Source organism: Thermobia domestica, chromosome 7, assembly GCF_964235325.1.
Source record: "Thermobia domestica chromosome 7, izTheDome1.hap1.1, whole genome shotgun sequence".
In the NCBI taxonomy this organism is placed as follows: Eukaryota; Metazoa; Arthropoda; class Insecta; order Zygentoma; family Lepismatidae; genus Thermobia; species Thermobia domestica.
The window spans coordinates 53622548-53644775 of NC_137460.1; the positions used below are offsets into that span (position 1 = coordinate 53622548).

The 22228-nt window shown below is 32.5% G+C and overlaps 1 protein-coding gene across 1 annotated transcript in view; it reads right to left on the reverse strand.

Annotated features, from left to right (window-relative positions):
- tyn (trynity) overlaps window positions 1-22228 on the reverse strand; it is a 129868-nt gene that overhangs the window by 45029 nt on the left and 62611 nt on the right. Inside the window, exon 2 of the mRNA XM_081764672.1 lies at window positions 14381-14468. Within this exon, the coding sequence (XP_081620798.1) occupies window positions 14381-14438 (58 nt within the window). The 5' untranslated portion in view covers window positions 14439-14468. The remainder of the gene's footprint in view (window positions 1-14380; window positions 14469-22228) is intronic.

Consider the following 22228-nt stretch of genomic DNA (forward strand, 5'->3'; position numbering starts at 1 on the left):
TATTTATTACAGATTATATTATATATGGAGGAAATAAACATTTTATATCACACGAATTCCTGTATATGTGTGAGAATTCAATGATACACGAAAAAAAGTGAAGAAATACACAACTGGACCGAGCATCGAACCAGGTCTCCCATTATTTTACCGATCAATTCGTTAACTACTACGTTACTCAGTCTGCTTCCTGAATATCCATACATTCTATCACCGTTAAAGTCGGTGTTGAAACACTCAGATTACATGGGCTATATTACAATTCCTGTTGTACTTGGTCAACCCTGTGTGCACATTAATTAACATCTCAGATGGTTCAATTATAACTTATATATCAGAGCACAGTGGTTACGGGTGGGTAGACTGAACAAAACATGCCTACGGCTAATACACATATACCATTAAGTCAAAACTAGTTGTTCCACACGAGCCTTCGGTTCGCCGTACACTATAGATTAAAATAGTGCTTTATTACAGCCTCTGACTGTTAACACTTAACATTATTATTATTTAGTTTGCCCGTCAGCCACCCCATACTCCGTACCATATTTATGTAATTATTCAAGAACTTCCAAGGGAGTAAAAAGGGCCCCGCAGAACCCGCATTGCATGAGCCCCCAAGCCATCAGGAGGCTCCAAATCGTAAAATGTGACGTAGAGAAGGAGCCCCACACCATGCTGTCTGCGGGGGGCTCCAAGCCGTTAGTTACGCCCCTGAGAACTTTGTTATATAAGCAAGCAATAGCACATAGCGACATCTATTAGCGTACGCCGAACCGTTGGCGTGGGTTTTCTCGAAGATTTCCTATTTTCTCCATTCCATCACTATCATCCCTCTCACCATCACTATCTCCCCTAACATCTCGACACCCTAACACCAGTGCAATCAACATTCAAAGTATAGCCCCACGTATTGGACTACCAGTTCTTCGATTCCATGTCGATCCACGTCTTGACTTTAGAAAAATAATCAACTCTGATGCTTGAGCAAAAAGCAGAGACATAACTATGACTATACTGTAAATTTTCACAGGGTAAAATTTCCAGTTTATTACTCTAAAAGTCTGGGAGACATATCAATGTTAATGCTTTTTTAAATATAATCTTTAATAATTAAAATTCCTTTTTTCCTAGAGGACAATTAAGTTAATAGACATTTGGATGGTTCAATACTTGATCTTATCTTAAATAATATAACATATTCAAACCGAAACGGCTTAAGGTATTACACGACTGCTCTCACGCAAATTTGTTCTGAGCAGTCCTGGATATGATTATCGGTGGGGACACTCGGTCGAAAAGGTATAAGAGCTTTCTCAGGGCAGTGACCCTGAGTGAAATTTCTTTGGGTTTCCTCATTCTCATCAGGCAAATGCCGGGATGGTATCTATCCTACAGGTTCCAGGGCGCTTCCTTCCTTCCTTCCCTACTTTCCCGGCTAGTGCGATCGCAGAGGGACATCATCTCTCATACGCGACGGGATTAACGCCACCGAAGCTGGTAATACCCAGAAATATGTACGTATAAGTAAATAAATAAAACACAAATTTGTTTTCTTGAAACATTTATCCACATTCAAAAACTTGACATAAGACAATGTCCCAGACAACACTGCCATTTGTCTGATGTTATTTCTAAGCAACCAAATTAGTTTGCTACATCAGACGCGTACTACTATAGTTTTATGCTTAAATAAAATTTGGTTACTTTATTATTATTATTATTATTATTATTATTATTATTATTATTATTATTATTATTATTATTATTATTATTATTATTATTATTTTGTTTTGAAGAAAATCACATTGTTTGCTTAGTCCAGAGAAACACTTAATGTTAGTTAAGCTTCATTAAATATTTTTAATGAACTGAACCAAAACTTAAGAGACACTATTAAATGATTTTTTTGTATTGTGACGTAACACAAATGATTCATTTTTTATTTTGTATAAAAGTACTTTAGAACATATTTTGTTTATGTTATACAATTACCATGACTTTCTAGAAAAAAAGAAGATTCATGAATAGTTTACCATTGACCTAACATGATCTTGACTCTGACCCTAACCTTAAAATACCCTTTATTGTAATCTTAAAAGAAGTGAAATTTTCATTTAAAAAAACAAAAAAGAAAAGGAAGCAAGTGACAGTGTATCATTCTTTCCGTCCAAACTTCATTTCAAATAAATGCAGCTTTCTCTTTCCTGTACAAACGAAAAAAAAATCTGCACTACTATTTTCCATTAAAAAATACAGTTTCTTTCTTTCTTTTTTCCCCCCTTACTATCAAGTTCAAGAGCCCTATGGAAGGCGGAATATAACGAAAGCCAACAAAATGAAGACAATTCAATTGTGTCATTGGAATTTCAACTACCCACACGTACACACACACTTTACTTTGACCACCTTTCATGTGTCAGTGCCTTAATAACATAATCTCCAAAGCTCCAAACCGTTTGACTTTTTGTACTTGTTTTATCTCCTTCCTTGCGTGGGGGAACAGCTTCGTAAAAAGCGTTCTTTATAGTTTTCTGTGCCAACAGACCAACGAGGAACTAACTGAAACTCTTTTTCATTTCGAGACTATGTCACTCTTCCTTACAAGGGTAAGCAAGGGCGACGAAATTACGAATGCAGCCCGCAGTAGATCACTCTCAAAAGTTAACGGGTAGATGTCAGTTTTTCCGTTAGCTTCCGTAGAAGAGGGGGACGGAGATTCACATACAGGAAAACCCATTAACTGTGGCGTAAAAGCCATCACATCGAGATACTCGGTCAGTGGGAGTTACGAAATAAGAGGAACAAAACAAAACAACGTTAAATAAACGGTGAAAGGCGTGTATCTTTAAATTTGGATGTGTATTTAATGTTTAGAGTAGGTGCTTAGGAATGACCGTATCGGTACGGAGAGGAAATTCTTGGTCAGTGAAGTTAATTCTTTCTTTTTTTCATTTCCTTGACTTTCGTTTCTTGTTTGTGTATTTGGCAAATATAATATATTCTGTTAATTACAAGTTCCGGTGTTAATGCCTCTTCATGGCACAGAAGGGTGCGAAATCCTGGGATGATGGGAAAATTACTAACTCACTTAACATTTTTGGAATAAAAACCTCTCCCCCTATTCCATACACACACAGATACTCGCACTACGAGTCGTGAATAAAGCTAATACTATTGTCAAAAGTTTCCAAATTAATTGAATTTATGAGTGAAAGAACGGTACAAGTCCAAAATCGCACTTCATGAATATTTCAATTAAACAATTATGCTACGCTGTAGTAGACCCCTACACGATAAGTTTATTTTTAAATTATCTTACAGCTTGAACACTGTTACACCGGTCCTTCGAAATATATTATTTTATATATTCTACAATCATTCATTACATTAAGTGTAATTCTGGGCTAGTACTGTCTTCTGCTCACCAACTCGAATAGAGTAGGTAATTCATATATAATTACGATGTATTTGATATGTAATTGCGTCTTCACATTTTCCTATATTATGCACCGCTCTCTACAATATGTGTTAACTTTTATCCTTAATTCCACAGTTCCGTAATTATGAATGTTGGAATATATAGTATATCTAACTAACTAACTAAACTAACTCTATGGCCTATGGAACCCGGAGGTTCAATGCCGTGTTCACAAAAGCTCTCCACTGACTTCTATCCTTAGCTAACTGCATCCAGTTTCTACTCTGTATTCCAATCTCTGCGAGATCCATCTTAATATTGTCCTCCCATCTGCGCCTAGGTCTTCCTAATGGTCGTTTTCCTTTTGGTCTTCCAGTCAAGACTTTGAAAGCGTCTCTACTTTCTTCCATTCTAGCTACATGACCCGCCCATCTAAGCCTCCTAGACTTGAGGACCCTAACAATGTTGGTAAACCATATAAATTATGTAGTTCCTCGTTATGAAGTTTCCGCCATTCCCCATTCCCGTTCCTTTTGGGTCCGAATATTCGTCTCAGGATCTTATTCTCAAATACTTTCAGTCTATGTTCTTCCCTCAGAGTAAGTGACCATGTTTCGCAGCCATACAGAACTACAGGCATGATTATCGTTTTGTATATTTTAAGTTTCAAATTCATCGACGGAATTCGCGACGACAAGATATTTTGAACCGAATAGTAACACGAATTCCCTGCTTTTAGTCGACATTTAATTTCTCCGTGATATATAGTATATCATCCGCTTCAATTGTGATGATTTCGCACCATGTGAATAACATGTGTAGTCATGGATTTGATTCATAGATAAAGCCAATAGCTCAACAACGATTACCTAACAACCTAACAAAATTTTAAAATAGCGTTAAAATAGAGATAGTATAACAAACAATTAATTCATTAAATGCAGAAGATATTGCCTAGAGACGATTTAGTCTATCGATGAACTGTTGTAAATATCAAGCAATGCAATGTTGCATTAAATTATAAGTTCAAGTTCCTTCAGTGTCTCAGACATCAAATTCATTGTTAACGGGCTATACAAAAAAAAAAAAAAAAAAAAGTTAAACCTCGAGTAGTGGTTTGGACCCCACTTTCCGCAATAGATGTCATCTCATATATTCTCTGCGCTGAAAAGGAATACTAAACTTGTGTGCGTTCCTCTGTTAAACACGCCACAGAAAGCTCACGAAAAAACATTCAACCACTCTGCCATCTCTAAGGCCTAAATAACTGTTTACTTACATATATACGCAGGCCCGTACTTATATATTGTGCGCCCCAGTGCTCTAAGTAATATGCCGCCTCCCGCAGTACAAATTTTGCCGCCCACTCGAAAACGCTAATATTAGAGTTGAATTCATAGTTTTTGGCGTCGCTGAGATGAATAGCGACAGTTTAATCCAATTCAAGTTCAAGGTCATACTCCACTTCCCAGGGAGGGGGTAAGATTTTAAAAATAATCGAAAATGACAGATATTAGTGTCGAATTCATAGTTTTCGAAGTCGCTGAGTTTAACGGTATCAGTTTTCGTAATGTTCAAGTTCATCCTCACGCCTTGGGGTGGGGGTAGGAAGGATGATTTTCTTAAAAAAAAAAAGAAAAAAAATCAGATAAACTAGCTGATTATTTAGTAACTAGCGCGAATTAAACCCATTAACATATTTTCTCGTGCTTGTGCGGGACTCTGCGTGTTGCTAGTTTTAAATATTACTTTATTGTGAATCTTTAAAAAATCTAATATTTTGCTGCCCCCTAAGTTCTGCCGCCCTGTGCTCGAGAACAGAATAGCACTTAGCTAAATACGGGTCTCTACATACGCAATCTATTAAGTTTGTAAAATAATTATTTTTACAGTACGACGATTAGCTAGAGCGATAATTATGTTAAGATAATGTATTGCCATCGGACTGAAATATCTGTACAAAACTTCACAGCAAGTAAACAGAAACATAACCTAATAAAAGCATTGTAAAAAATGTAAAATGTGGAAGGGATGATGAGCACAGTTAAACTATCTTACAGTAAATGTGAGCGTATTACACTCATCGTCTGGAGAGTAAACTAAAATTATTTTTTCAAAAATGTTAAATAATAATAATAATAATAATAATAATAATAATAATAATAATAATAATAATAATAATAATAATAATAATAATAATAATAATAATAATAATAATAATAATAATAATAATGGAATTAAACGGGTTGAAGTTTGATGTCTCTTTTTACCATTGAGACTACGTGAGCTGGGATCTATGGTTTAAAGTAGGATATGAACCACACTACTCAGGCTTGTATCCGAGAAAAGTATCCCTACCGGGAATCTAACTCGGGATTACACGAACAGAAACCACATGCGTTACCCACTTGGCTATGAAAGGGTGCTAATAATAATGAGTAGTAGTAGTAGTAGTAAATGTAATGAAATAAAAATAAAATTTCTAGCTTTATATATCCGACGATTATACCCTTTAAATTAAAGTAGACAGTGGATTAATGATAGAGAATGATCATAAAAGAATAAATGAAATGAGAAAGAACGTGGGAAGAAACAAGAGAAGTCCGAGAAAATTCCTGGACACTAGTTTGTCCGCCACAAACCCATGTGTTCGGAGATATAACCAAGGACCCTTCCAACCAGATGTGAGTATTCTATCATAAGAGCCACCGTGCCGACTAATAATAATAATAATATCATTAATTGCATATTGCATGTCAAACTGGGAAAGATGATCCAGTTATTTGCTGAGTGTTGAACGTTCCCGACCACAATTCCTGACGAACACACCCTTCTGATAATGTGTGAAATATGAGAAATACAACAGGTTTATATATAACTTTAATGTATGCTAAAGTTTGCATTGCATGTAGAAGAGAGAGAGAGAAGGCTACAACAGTACGCTATTACAAAACAACTCCTCCTTACAGAACAGTTGAACAGAAACCGCTATTCTATTAACCGCTAAAGGATATAGATAGGCCTTTGAGCACGTGAGATGCAACTCAAGTGCACTTTACTTCAATAGACTTTTGTATGATCATGCTTGCAGTCTGTTCTGTAGCTGTACTTGTGCTTCAAGGGCAAGTATGTCATTGAGAGAGTGTATGTGTTCAATTTATGTTAGGTGTTACGCCAGACTCTCTTTACACTGCTAGTAGAGTACAGTACCAGCAGTATCGGAGATAACCGGCCACCATTTCCTCATTAAGGTGATCATCTTTCCCGTTAAGCTGTGGGACTGATCGAGTTTTCAGATTAACCTCTCATGCTCATACACGCACGAATCTCCCGTTGAAACACATTGGACGCATTTTAAATTTTAATCATCTCTTTTCCAAGTTTGTTCTGTTGGTTCTCATGGCAGGGTTACTTTGGATCTCAGTAGGTGATCCATGTTACATTCTTCTCATGCTTGTGAACTAACAATGGGGCTGTACCTCATGCTGTGTGTCAAAGAACGGAGCAGTACAAAAAAAAAAAAAAAAAAAAAAGTGCTATTGTAGGTTACCGTAATAGGAACCAGTAACATGAGAAAGAGTATCATTTCAGTGCCGTATCTAAACCATTGATTTTAACATTTATTTAAATAAATTCTGCTACATCAAACTGAACCGCTAGAACAGGTCACGAAAGATTTCGATTGTTAATAAAATAAACACCTAACATAAATTGAACACATACATTATCTCAATGACATACTTGCCCTTAAAACTTTAATATGGTCATGAAGCTTCCATCTATATAATTGTGTTAACAATTTGTTGTTTACATTGAACTATTCTGCCATTAACGAAAATAAATTAAAGAAAATACATTTTTTAAAATTATAGACCCCCCCAAAAAATGTTTATGACCTACTGTACGTTTAATGAAGCTCTTAATTCACTCCTGTTCTCTTTTAAACTGTAGATACACGTCTCATATAGCCTCATTGCTGAAAAGGACACTAAACACAAGAACAACCAAGAACGAAAACAAAACAAATAATTTTTAAATTTAAACGACATATTGTTTTTTTTTTTTTAATTTATTGGAATTTTCACATTATCTTAATAACAAGTTAGAATAATTATAAAGATAATTGTAAAGTTTTATATGCAATTTTCTGTAGTAATTTATATATAAATCAGGTCCAGACTGGCCTAGGTCTCTAGGCGGCCATCGCAACCCAGACATGGGCCAAATCAAAAGGGGGCCAAATGAAAATTTTAATACAGAGACGAGGTCACATAAATTTTGGAATAAAATTACGTAAATTAAAATGAAAATTCATTAAACCAATTTCTGGTAGCAATACTAAGATTTGCTATTGATAATTTCCTTCCTGATCTTTTATCATGTCGCAAAAGGCACATATGTGCACACAATTTGCATAAATACACCCAATCTGGCTACTTTACATTGTTCGTGGACGACAAGTACTTACCGATGTTCATATCCTTACGAGAAGATTTTGTCGTGCTTGTTCCGGAAGGTATATCCCCCCGGAATAATATTTCGGGCTACGTGCAGTAGGCGTTCCTTTGGAGCTTATCGTACCCCTTGTTCACGAATACTGAAATCGCCAGTGCTACTTTACATTAATTTGTCCGTAGTTTTTTATTTTTATTAACAAATTACAAATTTCAGACATCCCAAAGCGAGATGAAAAAAGTATGCTAATGATTACTGTCTGTGTTATTCTCAAAAATACTGTTACATAACATATCTTGATTTTATATTATAATCTTTATGATATAGTGTACGGTGCTTTTTTATAAGTTAATAGTGTGCTTTTATCTTGGGAAAACAGTGGGCAGTTGAGGTAATGGTGATTGGAGGGATTGAGAATTTGGAGCCAACACAACATGTCAGCCGCCAGGGCCAACTAGTAGCCAGTTCGGCACTGATGTAAACCACTACCTAACATAATAAAAAATGAACAAGTAATATGTCAAAATTACACAAAGTTTATGTGAATTTGTATAGTCGAAACCTTGTTTCTCATTTGACAATACCGAAAATTTTGTTTCGTCAGCTCATCAGAGTCTAACAATTCAACTGCGTCAGAACAATTTAATTATATTGAAGGTGGTAATACTAGGTTCCTTCTGTCCCCCATACCCCTGTATTGAAACCGGAAGTGGTAGACCAGTGATATTTCTGGCTTCAACATTAATTCATACACAGTAAAAATAGTGATATGTTTTATATACCCTACTAGCCGAACCTGCGCTCTCTACACCGCTCATCATTCATATATGAGGATGAATCTTCTTGTCATTCCTCACAACATATGTATATGTCCCTTTACAGACACAAGTGAAATACGTCTCGATAAAAATCGTCAAGGCGTACCATAAAGGGGAGGTTTTTCCGATTTTTTCAATACCTCGAACCGTTTGCAAGATTGAGCCTACTTCCGGTTAGAGTTTCTAATTCATGTATGATCAATATTTTCTTTCTTCTTGCATGTAGTATGTAATAAGCAAATACATTACATACACAATTAATTATAATGTCAGTGATATATGATGTTCATTGGGCAAAACACTCCAAACAATAAAGATTCATTTTAGCCTGGAGAAATGATTACCCTTCGTTTTTCATTATCATTGACCATCAAACAAACCGCTGAGAGATATACAATCCCTGTATAAAGCTTGTTGTGTTGGAATGTATAACTCATAGGATATAATGCTTTGCGTTTTTCAAGTTTCAACACTTCCAATGTACCCTTAAAAACGTATTAAAGAAAGAACGGCCACGTTTATTAAATATTCAATTAGAACTGAACAATCTACACAAAATTTGAAATGGACCACGCTCTTCTGGTTTTCAAGATCTCATTGTTGAAAGGATTGGAGACAAACATATAAACTTTTCTTTGGAGACAAACATATAAATCTAGCATTTTAATATATAGATATTAGGATTTTGTATTCAGTAAATGCTCATTGTGAGGAAATGGCTGAATCGTTTAAATTGAAAGTCAAGTGTAAATCCCATTCCCCAACATTAGTAAATTATTTTGCACCAACTTTAACCTATTCATATCAACGATAATGCTATCCTACTATCTACTATGAATGCACTTCGTGACATTAATGGTATACAGTTGTAAAAAAAAAAAAAAAAATGTCTTGCAAACTGGAGATTCATTAACTTTAAATATTTGAATCTCAAAACCCAATTAGAAATAGTAAATTTGTTACTTTCCGTGAAGAACGTTACTATTTTTTCCTATGCCCCGGATCGCTTAAGCGCAAGACCTGGACAACTGCGCACTTGCTCATTCCACAAGACAGTCCTTGTGAAGAACAAGCTCAGAATGTGAATACCTAATAGCTTTAGTCGATCAGTTCATTTAAATACCTTGTCAAAGAAATTTCTAATATGAAAGGTTTATCATTTTATATGCATTTGTTAAACACATTTATACGCATGGAATTAAATGTTGTCTTTTAAAAAATAACAAGTTATTATTTGTTTTATTTTTGTTATTAATTTTACGCATGAGGAAATATGATTCATAAGTTTTTGACGTAACCTCACTTTTGTATGTACAGGAAATGAAGAAAGCAAACCAGAAATCTTTTTCGTAAAACACCTTTTCCATACAATCATATTTTATATTATAATGAAGATATGGAAAGGACTTGAGGTTGAGATAGAATTTTGATACGAATATTTTTTGAAAAATTTTGTATTTTTAATATTTTGATTTGCTCACATTGTAACATTAACTGAATTCCTTTCTTCTCAACTGAGCTTGTTGATTCATAAGCATTATTGCTTTACTTTACCCATTTTTTTCTATGCTTAAAGCAACAAACTCAGTTTCGTATAATATATATTTATTATTACTTGACAGTTAAATGAATTTCAGTTGAATTTTTTATTCAGTTGTTAACGAAGAATTCATGACTTTGCAATTAATCAACTGAACACAAACAAACAAACATAAAGTGTTTAGCAAAAATTGTTAACATAATAAAACATTAGCTTTGGTATCTATATTAAAACAAAATGTACCATTAGATGAAGAGGATCTTGATTTATTTATTGTTAACAATGAAAAATAAACAAAACAACGTACTCAATAGAAATATGCATCTAATAAAACTGTGATACAAGGATATGAATTCCTAAGTGCACTTTTACGTTTAAAAATGAAATGAAATATTTTGAGTTTTACGTCCCACGGTTATGCCGGTTAAGCTAAAGGAGACGGTGATGATGAGGAATGAATGAAATGGTGGCATGAAAAAAGTGGGAGGAAACGGGAGAACCCCGAGGAAACCTACGCACATGGTGTTTGTCCACCACAAAGTTCCTTTCATGTTTAAAATGTATGAGGAAGTAACACTTTTCTCTCCCTATTATGAAAGTTTATTTAGATAAAAGTAAACAATTAGTAGCAAAAAATCCAGCTAAGTCATTTAGGTGCATAGTGAATTAACTATTGCATTTTACTATATTAAAAATCCTAAATCCTAAAATCCTAAAAATGATTTAAATAAGATAATACGTCAATGGTTATTTTGTGCATTACAAATAAAATTACATAATGTGTCTCCATTTAGCTCTGAAGAGGGGTTTTATTCCAATTTATGAAATTATTTTAAAATCATATCTCTACTTATTAATACATATTATTTTCGTATTCTTATATATAAAGCTTATTATTATTATTATTATTATTATTATTATTATTATTATTATTATTATTATTATTATTATTATTATTATTATTATTATTATTATTATTTTAAAACATTTTTATTAAAAATATTTTAAGTTAGAATTCGGTTACTATTCTCTTATACGTCAGACTACTGGAGAACATATTTTAAATTGGGTTACTAGAGGATAGAACTACTTTACTCTTCATTTATAAAGAACATATCTGACAAGTGATGTAACTGATTTTTTTAAAAATGTTATTTTCAATATATGGTACCAGGCTCAACCGAATAATAGGCTTACTAGGCTCATAACATGACCAAACACTACTCAGGCAAATTTATTCAAAATTCATAAATAAATATTTTATTAACAACCTGACAAGATTGCATAACTCATTTGTCCTGAAAAATTTATGACGTGTAGTTTATTCTTTTGAGAGTTTTTTTTTTGGACAATTTTCTCAAAAGACGACTCAGACAATTTTATTCATGTTTCATTAAATATTTCATTAATGAAATTTTTCGTAAACGCCTCTTAATTTTGTTTGCACTTCACAAGAAAATGTTCCATTAATAATTACAACACAATTTACTTTAAGGATTTAAAGCGAGAATGTTTAATATAGTGGCTCGTACCTTTTATTTATAAATTCTGTTACAAATACGTTTCAATTACTAATATTTAAGTACAGAACAAATGGAAAGTCTAAATAATGAACAAAATAGAGGTAAACATTGCTGTATTTGTGTATACATTATAAGACTCCCCTTTCCCTTGATGTCTCTCCTATTTGACAGCACAAACAAGATATATCCCTTGCCTGTGATGAACAATATCTATTACAGCAACCCGGTTTCTGAATTTTTAAAAATGGTTCTCCTTGGCATGTTATAACTGTGAGATTTTGGAAGACTTTATTTTATGTTTTCATGTAAGATAAAAGAACAAGAAGAAGAAAGAAAAATTTAAAAAACTCACTTGTCAATAACACATTTAGTGACTGGTACTGCATAATATAATTCCTGTCAAGGTTTGTTCCATCCCATTAAACATAAAACTGTTTTTAAAGTAACATTTTAAATGCAACGTTAATGGTTCAATTAAGTTATTTAATTACAAATAAAATAATTACAGCAATAAACAAGGAAGAAAGTGGAAAATTACTGGAATGTAGTAAAAGTGTTAATGTGCGTATTGAAGTATGTTATATGATAATGGAATATAACACATGCTCATAGTTATTTATAAATAATGCCTTGCGCGAATCAAGGAAGGAATGGCTCAAAGTAGAAGATCAATATCATTAAACCTTGAGGAGACAACTGATTTTGAAAAACTAGATCATTACGTAGAGGAAGTTTGTTAGTTATTGACGTGTGAGGGTTACTGGTTTCTTTCTGAACATGACGAAGGTTATTTATTAAAAAAAATCTGAACTCTTTATCCCTAAATATTACAAAGACTAGTCAATTAACACGTTTTCAACTAAATGATGGGTGCTCAGCCAGGACTTAGTTCCAATGCTATTAGTTCCAACCCTAGTTCCAATTTGTTCGATACTTTTTATTTGTAGTAGTAAGCTACACCCTTGTACTACAATGCTTGGTCAATTTGGTCCCTACCAGGGATCGAACCAGATCTCACGCATAGATTAATGCAGTAGTGTGAGAGATCTTTATCAAATAACTAAACATTTAAAAAATGTATGAATATTAAAAAAAATCATGGGGAACTCTCTCATACACAATCATTTTATAAATTCTTCAATTTTCATGCAAATCAAGTAATTGTAATATAAGAGCGCTGCTCATGCTTTTCTTTTTAGTCGTGAATAAATAGAATTTCTTAAAGTATTTTTTTTAAAACAGACTTATTTTCTACTTTTTAGAATGAATTGTTTTTTTACTAAATCTATACTTATCTTTTTCTTTTGATTTTTAATACAATTTGTTTTATTTTGTTTGTTATTCTTATAGAAAGCTTGTTTTTTAAAATATATCTTTTCCGACGCGTTATTTAAAAAAAATAGTGAGAATCTGAAATTTTGTTTGTTAACCCCTGTACACTAGATAATCCCGCTTTACTCAATAGTAAGACTGGTTGCATACGAAAAGACTGATGTCTACGACTTCTAAAATCAAACATGATACTTAGCTTTAAAATAATATTTATAAATATATATTGTATAAAAAAATTATAAAAGTAACCACGGAATATTGTATTGTCAGCCGACTTATGTGTAAATGTCCAAATTTCATCATTGTATGACGTCAAGAAATGGTAACGGTTGAACAGTACACGATTGAGCCATTGCATTAAAAAAAAAGTACATAAATAGAGAAGTTGCAGCTATAGTCCAAAAAGATCTATGATCAGTCAAATGATGTACATTTTATTGAGTGATCTAGTCTTGAATTCACTACTTCTTAATTCAAGTAGCTCTTATTTATCTCACTATGCTGGATCAATATCGAAACACTATAGTCACAAAGGCGCCATTTAAGGGGACAATGTGTCAATTTGTAACTTACTGAAAAAAAAATGAAACTCCTATTATATTGGCAGAGTATCGTGGACCTCTATTTAACGAAACCTGATAGGTCTATTGACGCTTCTGTGCACTCATCCCAGAATCGAACTCAAGTCCAAGCTGCTAATAATTCAATTACATCGATTATTTTACAGGTTTTCGTCAAATCAACAGTAACGTGAGTGTATACCATGGCAGCGTCCCTTGATATAAGAGCAAACTACCACTGATGAATATTCTCTAAAGAATTTCCAGCGAAAAAAAAAGCAACAATATCTCATACAATTAGGTAGGCCTATTGTTTAAGAAAGATGAGAATGAGGCTGGTATGAATGGTTATGCTTGGAAGAGATAACAGTACATGTAATTTAACATTTTATATAAAGAGCCATCTTCAGTGAATAGTCTTATTCTAGACTAGTATTATTACAGACCAAATTGCAGTCTGTATTGTGTGCCCTTTTCCTTGACATAGGCCTTGTAAAACCTTAAAATACTGCCAACAGGAACAAGAAGCAAGAAAAAAATAATAAAAAAAGATGCAATAGCGTCTGATAACAATTTATACAATCTACTGTTGCTATATAATGTTCACCTAATTTGAAAATAGCATGTGTCGTGATGGGGCAAACGTCACAGTATCACATGATAACTTACGGCTTGTTAAAAAAAAAAGGCATTGCAAAGAAATCGTGCAGCACGACGTTTTAGCTACTTACCGGCAATGAATACTGCATTGCTGAGCAACCACAGAAGAGGAACAATCGTCCGCCACATGTTTCAGTCTTTTGAATATTAAAGCCAATTCTAGAAAAAAGATAGAAAAGAAATTCATATAATCACACTTCCTTCTTTCTTGCTGCATATACAGACATAAGGAAATATATACGTCTCTACATTATTGCTATATATATATATATTTAAAAAATTAACAAAGTTCTAGACAAGAGCCAGTATGAGGTCATTTTTACTGAGAATATTCACAATAAAAGATGGGAAATATTTTTAGAAGAAATTAGGCCAGAACCTATATCTGAAAGCAATATTTTGGTATTTAGGTGATTGAACTTAGACAAATTTTGGTTAATTTCGAGGTAATTTCAATGATCTGTTACAAACCGAAAATCTCCAATTACAAATATAAGAACAGTAATTGTTCTATCGTGCATTATTTATCAACAGTGGCGGTCCTTAAGGGAAATCACGTAGATACAAAGTTTCAATTTGATCACTACGAAAGCTAATAGAAGCAAGCTTATCTCGTGTCCTTCTACTTTCTGTATTCTCTTTTTTCCCTTAGGTTGTAGCAATAAAATTATCATGTTTACCGAGTAACTTTTCTCACAATTAGCCACCATCTGCTGGAGCAAAATTATGGGACGTTAAGTAAAGAACTTACTAGATTAGTATATTTTTTGAGCGAAAGCGAACCTATGGTACATTATATGTATAAAACGAAGATAAATTACATTGAAGAGTGTCCACGAGAAATATGTTAATCAGTCACGGTTCTTGAGGGAAGTTATCTTCGAAAAAAAAATATAGCTACAAGCTAGGGAATAAAGCTTCATATAGGCTCATAAAGTTTTATACAAGAATTACTAGTAGTATGTATAAATACAACAAAACTGATTTAAATAGTTATATGTATTAAATAAAAATTTTAGGAATGATCAAAAAATGGATCAAAAGATTGCGATCTTGGCCAATAATTAGTTTTAGGAACAGGGGCTACAAAATTTCTCAACGGCCCCTCAATCTAGTTTCCGTATTTTTTATTGAATAAGCACATCATACTGAACTAAGTAATAGTTTGGGTTTGACTACACTATATGTAGTTCTCCAGGCCTACAAGAACATTTTTGACTGAAATACATTGGATCTTTTGATCCTCCCCCCCCTAAAAAAAGAAATACGGAATTACAATGAGAGATTTAAAAGATTAAGTATAAGATATAGGTAAAAAAGAAGAACTAATAAGATCAGTGGTGAGAAGTTAATTAATGATTAAGACATTTAAGTGTTGTAGGGAATATAGTTAAAAAGTAGTAATGGAAAAGTCAATACATCGATAACTTTGTAGGGAGTTTCAATACAAGGTTATTAATCTTTTCACCCAAATCTTACACTATTCTTTTAAATATCTCATTGTAATTCCACATCAAACTCTTGTTATATCGATCTTCTTCTGTTAACAGAGACTCTTCTTGACAACCGTGCTAACCGTCATCTTTATCAATTCATGACACTTTGAATGAAATTTACATCCTAACAACATTCAACATGCCTATCTATCTATAGATGACAGTTTAACTAATCACTTGCTGTACGTAATCTTCTAAAATTTTGCGAATGAATAAGATCGAATTTCCATTATCAAAGATATTCAAAAGATTTCCAAATTCAGAAGAAAACACTATTTCTCAATAGACTAATTACAACATCGTCTGATAGAGATGCTGAATCTTGTATGCTTCTAATTGAACACTGTGGGGAAATACTAGTTTTTTTTAAACTGTTATGAATGGAAAATAGTTAACCCTATGGTAAAAAACTTTTTTCTGAATCGGCAAAAGTATTTCAATTAATTTTAATTATAAATGGCATGTTAAACCTAATTATTGATCAAGGAATTTTTCACTGAACGTACACTTAAAAATTAATAAAGTATATACCATTTTAGTAACGCAAACAAGGGAACCAAAATGAAAAATATCAGTTTATCAGCCATTCGTTTGATTATGCTATTTTATGTAATAGAAATATACAGTATTCTAATATTTTATTTAAAAAATATAGTCATCTTTGGAATTCCAACTTATGACTTTCTTTTCTTTTAATTATGCATACAATTGTGTGTGTGTGTGCAATTCAGTAAGAGACAGATGATTTTGAAAAATGTTTCCAAGAATGAAACCACTGATTGGACAAATGTATTAAGTGTAATAGAACATACTCTGAAAGTGACAAACTTGTTTTGTAAAAATAAATAAATGCATAGCTTTTAAAAAAATAATTCCTGTTATTCTTGGGTATACCCTCGTATTATCTTTTGTAGTATTTCGAACTTCCATGTCATTCCTATGAAGTATCCCTATATATACTTAAATTACCAGAAGAAACTTCAGAATACATTAATTCTAGATTATAATTAACGTAAATATATAACGAAAAAATGCCCAAAAATAATATTATATATATATATATATATATATATATATATATATATATATATATATATATATACTTATTGATATATCTCATCTCATCAAAATGACAATTTTGAGGATACATCATCATGCGTAATTTTCAAGAAAATCGACAAAAGCGATTTTTGTTGTTGTTAATCTGAAAATTGATGCTATACGAATACCACGCCACTTATTAAAATAAAACTGCCACTAAAATATACGCACAACAAGGCTTTCATTAAGACATTCGGAAGACCCATTTTAGTTAATGAGATGTAACACAAAATGTTCATTACCTCTTACACTTTAAATTTTGTTATTTACTTGCGTGTGATGGGTTGAATTGATATTGAGTTTAATGCCCTGTTCAGCAACGAGGATATACGAGACGTGGACCTACTGATTAACATGGAATCCGAACCACATGAGCTCCCGCTGGGAATCAAACCCGGGTCTCCCACGCCAAAGGTGCGTACGCTAACCGCTTAGTCATGAATGAGCTCTTTGCGCCTGACGAATGAGTATACCAATCGAAATATACCATCAAAGTGATCAAAGTAATGTAGGTAAGGAGATATATTCTCATGTGAACTTAAAATTCATAGAACAATTGTGCTAAGTGTGTGTATGTGTGAGTGTGTAAATAAATGACAGAAAATGCTTTCTATATTGTGAACATCTTAAATACGGTGATAAATAATCAAGTAAACAATAATTGTAAATAAGTATATAAATAAACAAATTACGAGCAATAATAAAGAAGAAATATTTACTGCTCATAAATTGTAAGTTTGGGGGATCAAGATGGCGACCAACAAGCTAAGTATAAGAAAGCTTTAACCTTATTTTTTAATTACTTTTTAATTTTAATCAATTTTTACTTCAGATCAGTTTATAGTTTGATATACTTTAAGATATTTAGCACATTTTAATTATGGTTGGCGTCGCTTATCATCCTCAAATACATATTTAATAGTGAAAAACAAATCTACTTTTAACCGGCCATTCGTCCATCATGGACGGGCCAATTTGAAAAATCAACTTAACATTATAACAATTTTATCGATACAGTCGACCATATATATATATATGCGACTTCTAATAACTATTATTCCTTGCAAGAGAACGAAAAGAGAACAGAAAATTGTAATTGATAACCATAAGCGAGATTTAGTTCTTAGTAGTATTTTTTTTTTCATGTTCTTATGTGGAATCCCTATAGTTTCCAAATCCTGGTTGGATATATCATCTATATTTCATTCTCAAATTGAAGTTCCTTTTTCACAGATGTGGCTTGTTATGTTATACCCTTGTTACTACGTGTATCAGTACACAATGGAGCAAAATGTCGCAGAGTTTAGTTTAAACTATGATTTCATCTTCTAGGTATTATGACTAAGGCAAAAGGTTATCCACTTATTCAAGGAAGAATGACGTTGAAAAGCTACGTAAGAATCCCGTTTGCAAGATGGTTGTATGACATAATCAGAATTGGATGTCTACTGCATATTTTAGTGTCATTTCACTGTATTTGTGCGAAGCCTCTTCACTATGCTTATTGTTTAATCTTTGTGGTCCTTCTTAATTATAACAACTGGTCTCCTCTCAGTAAAATGTGGACACTTTTCAAGCACTTTACTATTGCCTTGCTATTTTTTATAATGCAGCTCTGTAATAAATTTTATTTGCTAACACATTAAGTTTCTTTGTAAACATATATACGTTGTACAATTTAGTTATACATAGTATATTCATAATTACGTTTACACAATGGGTTTGTTTATTTCTTTAAACCAAATAGAGCATCATTTTCTTGTTTACTTAGTTACAAAGATGTTTACTGTATTATTAATGCGATACTGTTTACACATACGTGTACACTTGAAGCACGGAAATCTACTTTTGAGTTCAGCAAAAAAGTCACAATAAAGCTTTTGTTGCTGTATCATCTCTACAATATCTTGATGACTGTGTCTTCATACTTTATTTTGCCTTCTTTGTGTTCGATTCTTATAGAGTATTTGTTTTTGTTAAAAGTCTTAATGTTGTATATGTCATTAGAGATTTTACGTGGATTTACTCCTTGTTTCTGGCAGTGAATAATTTTTCCACGTCATTCTTGGAGTCCTGAATAATTTTCTTCCGGACAGTTAGAGACAGTATCTGTTTTTTCCCTTCTCCTAAAAATAACAAACAAACAAAAAAAGACGTACTTACTATGAAATGTAAAATTTACAGGGAAGGGCTGAACCAAATGAACCGTCTTAATCAAAATTCAGATCAGATTGTTTTGCTAAGTATTTCGATGTGTTTATATTCGGTAAAATGTTCCCTATCTTTAGGACCATTTCCTGTGTCCATATGAATACATTAAAATTTCATGTGAGACACAATAGTTGCAAAAAGGCGAAATTTTCTAGTCCTCAAATTCTTCATGATTGCAACAGAGGAAAAGACCTATTCTGACTCTCAATCCTTTATGTAATACATTTTAAATTGATTACTGTTATTATTGTACCCTTGACGTATTGTTTATGATCCATTATAAATATATTACAGCTCAAATGTTTCCTCAAAATTAAAAATTATTATATGAGGCATTTTGGATAATAAGGGCGAACACAACATAGAATCAATTATTTTTATTTACCTAAAGTAATAAGAAGAAGAAGAAGAAGGAGAAGAAGAAGAATAAAATTTGATATACGCACGATTTGTCAACTTCATCTTTGTGAAGAATGTTTAAAATGTATTTTTCCTAAAAGGAAGATTTTGCTGAGACAAATAAATTCGAAAACCAAGCTAAGAACGTAAGATGAGAATAGTATCTGTCTTGTTAACTAAGTAGGATATAATGCAATCAATGAAAACAAATGGATATGGACCAAAAGAATAGTGATAGAAGTATTGACTTGACATTTTAAAAATTTTCTTTACTTTTTTTTGGATCAAAAGATCCAATATATTTCAGTCAAAAATTCTCTTCCACGCCTTCTTGAGAACTAGATATGGTGCAACCAGACTCAAACTATCTCTTAACTCAGTATGATGTGCTCATTCCGTAGAAAATACGAAAATAAAAAAAAATTGTGAACCCTGATCCAAAAACTAATTATTGGCCAAGGTTGCAATCTTTTGATGCATTTTTGGATCATTTCTAAAATTCTTGACGAAGATCGCAATCTTTTGATCCATTTTTTGGGGTCATTCCTAAATTGTTTCCTTTTTTCTTTTATATATATATATATATATATATATATATATATATATATATATATATATATATATATATATATATATATATATATATATATATATATATATCGTCGGCGGCAATTCAAAACCTGCTATGTGCATTTTGCAGGAGAAGCGAAAAACAGTATCCTGGTTAGCTTTTTGGCTTTATAAAAGTGATGTTATAAGTAATATTTGATGCTGCACGTAACTTGATACCTTTTCAAGTAACTTGAGAAGGTACCAGTTACGTGCAGCATCAAATATTACTTATAACATCACTTTTATAAAGCCAAAAAGCTAACCAGGATACTGTTTTTCGCTTCTCCTGCAAAATGCACATAGCAGGTTTTGAATTGCCGCCGACGATATATATATATATATATATATATATATATATATATATGTATGTGTGTGTGTGTGTGTGTGTGTGTACATTGTACAGTACAAACACATAAAATCATTTGCAATATTTTTCTGTGCATAATGGTAGACGATATGTTATTTTAACATCATGATAATGAAATCAAGATTAAGGTATACATAGTATAATTACACCACCAAACATAATCTGCAAGACATTTATGTCCTCCTCTCCGCCAAGTTATTAGTTGTTTATCGCTGACTCCATTCAGGATATATTTCACATATTCATATCTTTACAAGCAGTTTTCACGAGCTATAAGTGGACATTTATGACTACATCTAAAACAAATTATTATAATTTTAATTAAACAAGTAAGCAATTATTAATTCCAATCAGGCATCGACTCTGACAAACATCCGAGAGATATTCGAAGTCAAGGAATCTTGCATTCTCCCGGAAACCAAACCAGATGTAGGACTAAAAAAAGGAACCATCAGGACGATTTGCAAGTATTGCATTCATTATGACTTTGTCGTTGTCTGACAAACTTTCATTACCATTTTTTCTTCTTTTCAAGATTGCAAAATACCAATTAAATGATGCATTTTTAGTTGTAATTCCTAAAGGGAAAAAATTCTCGTTACATGATGAGTTAAAAATACTAATGAACTACAGCATTTTGGAGGATGGGGGACGAAAAGAAGAGTCGTTTTTGAATACAGTACTAGTTTTGTGATAGACGGAAGAGTTGGTTTTCAGAAGACCAACCCAAAATGATTTCACTCAAACAACCTGTTCATGTGACTACCTGGTCAAGTAATGTGGTAGGTAATCAGGTTTTTGGCCACTTGTAATGTAACCAGTGAAGGTCAATGTTTCTCCAAAAGCCGATGGAAACCATAGATCAATGTTGTAAGAAAAAGGAAAAAAGAATGAGACTTCGAAACATGTATGTAGCTTGTTTCATTCAAGTGTGAAATAAATAGCCATGCCGTTCAAGATAAATTAGCTGCTTGAATTTGATTGAAGACTGATGTTTACAAAGAGAAGGAAGTCGCAACATCGTTCCTTAAAATAAAAATTAAAAAAAATATGTAAAAATAAAGCGGATAAAGATAGATTTAGCTTTGATGGAATATTCTTGATGTGTTTGCATCCATGGTTGATAATGTTATTTACGAGCTCGTGCATTTTTGTTAAAGTTATTTTAAGTATGTTTAAAAGGACACTTTTTCTATGTTCTTTCGGAAGGTCTATTGTCGAGTGAATCACAAGTTAATTCACCTAACAGACCTACCGTATACATTGTAACCATTAATTAAAATTCCATACGAACAAATCTTATTTTGGGAACTCAAAGATCAACTGGCGAATCTGAAAATCGAGATTCAGAAAAGTATTTTTTTTTTTTTAATTTTAAAAACGGTTTAGGATAGAGGCAGTATTATAGTTCTACACTTTCAGAAGTTGATAATAACTTGCTAACCATACGTGATGTACAGATCTAACTGAAACTTTCCTAACGTTGGAGGGGCCGTTCAAAAATTTTATGGGCCCTGATTCAAGATCCAATATATTTTAATCAAAAATTTCTTGTACGCGTTATATCTGGATAACTACATATAGTGTAGCCAAACCCAAACTATCGTTTGGCTCAGTATAATATGCTTATTCCGTAGAAAATACGAAAAGTCGATTTAGGAACCTGTGTGGACCCTGATCCAAAAACTAATTAATTGCCAAGATCACAATCTTTTGATGCATTTTTTGATCAT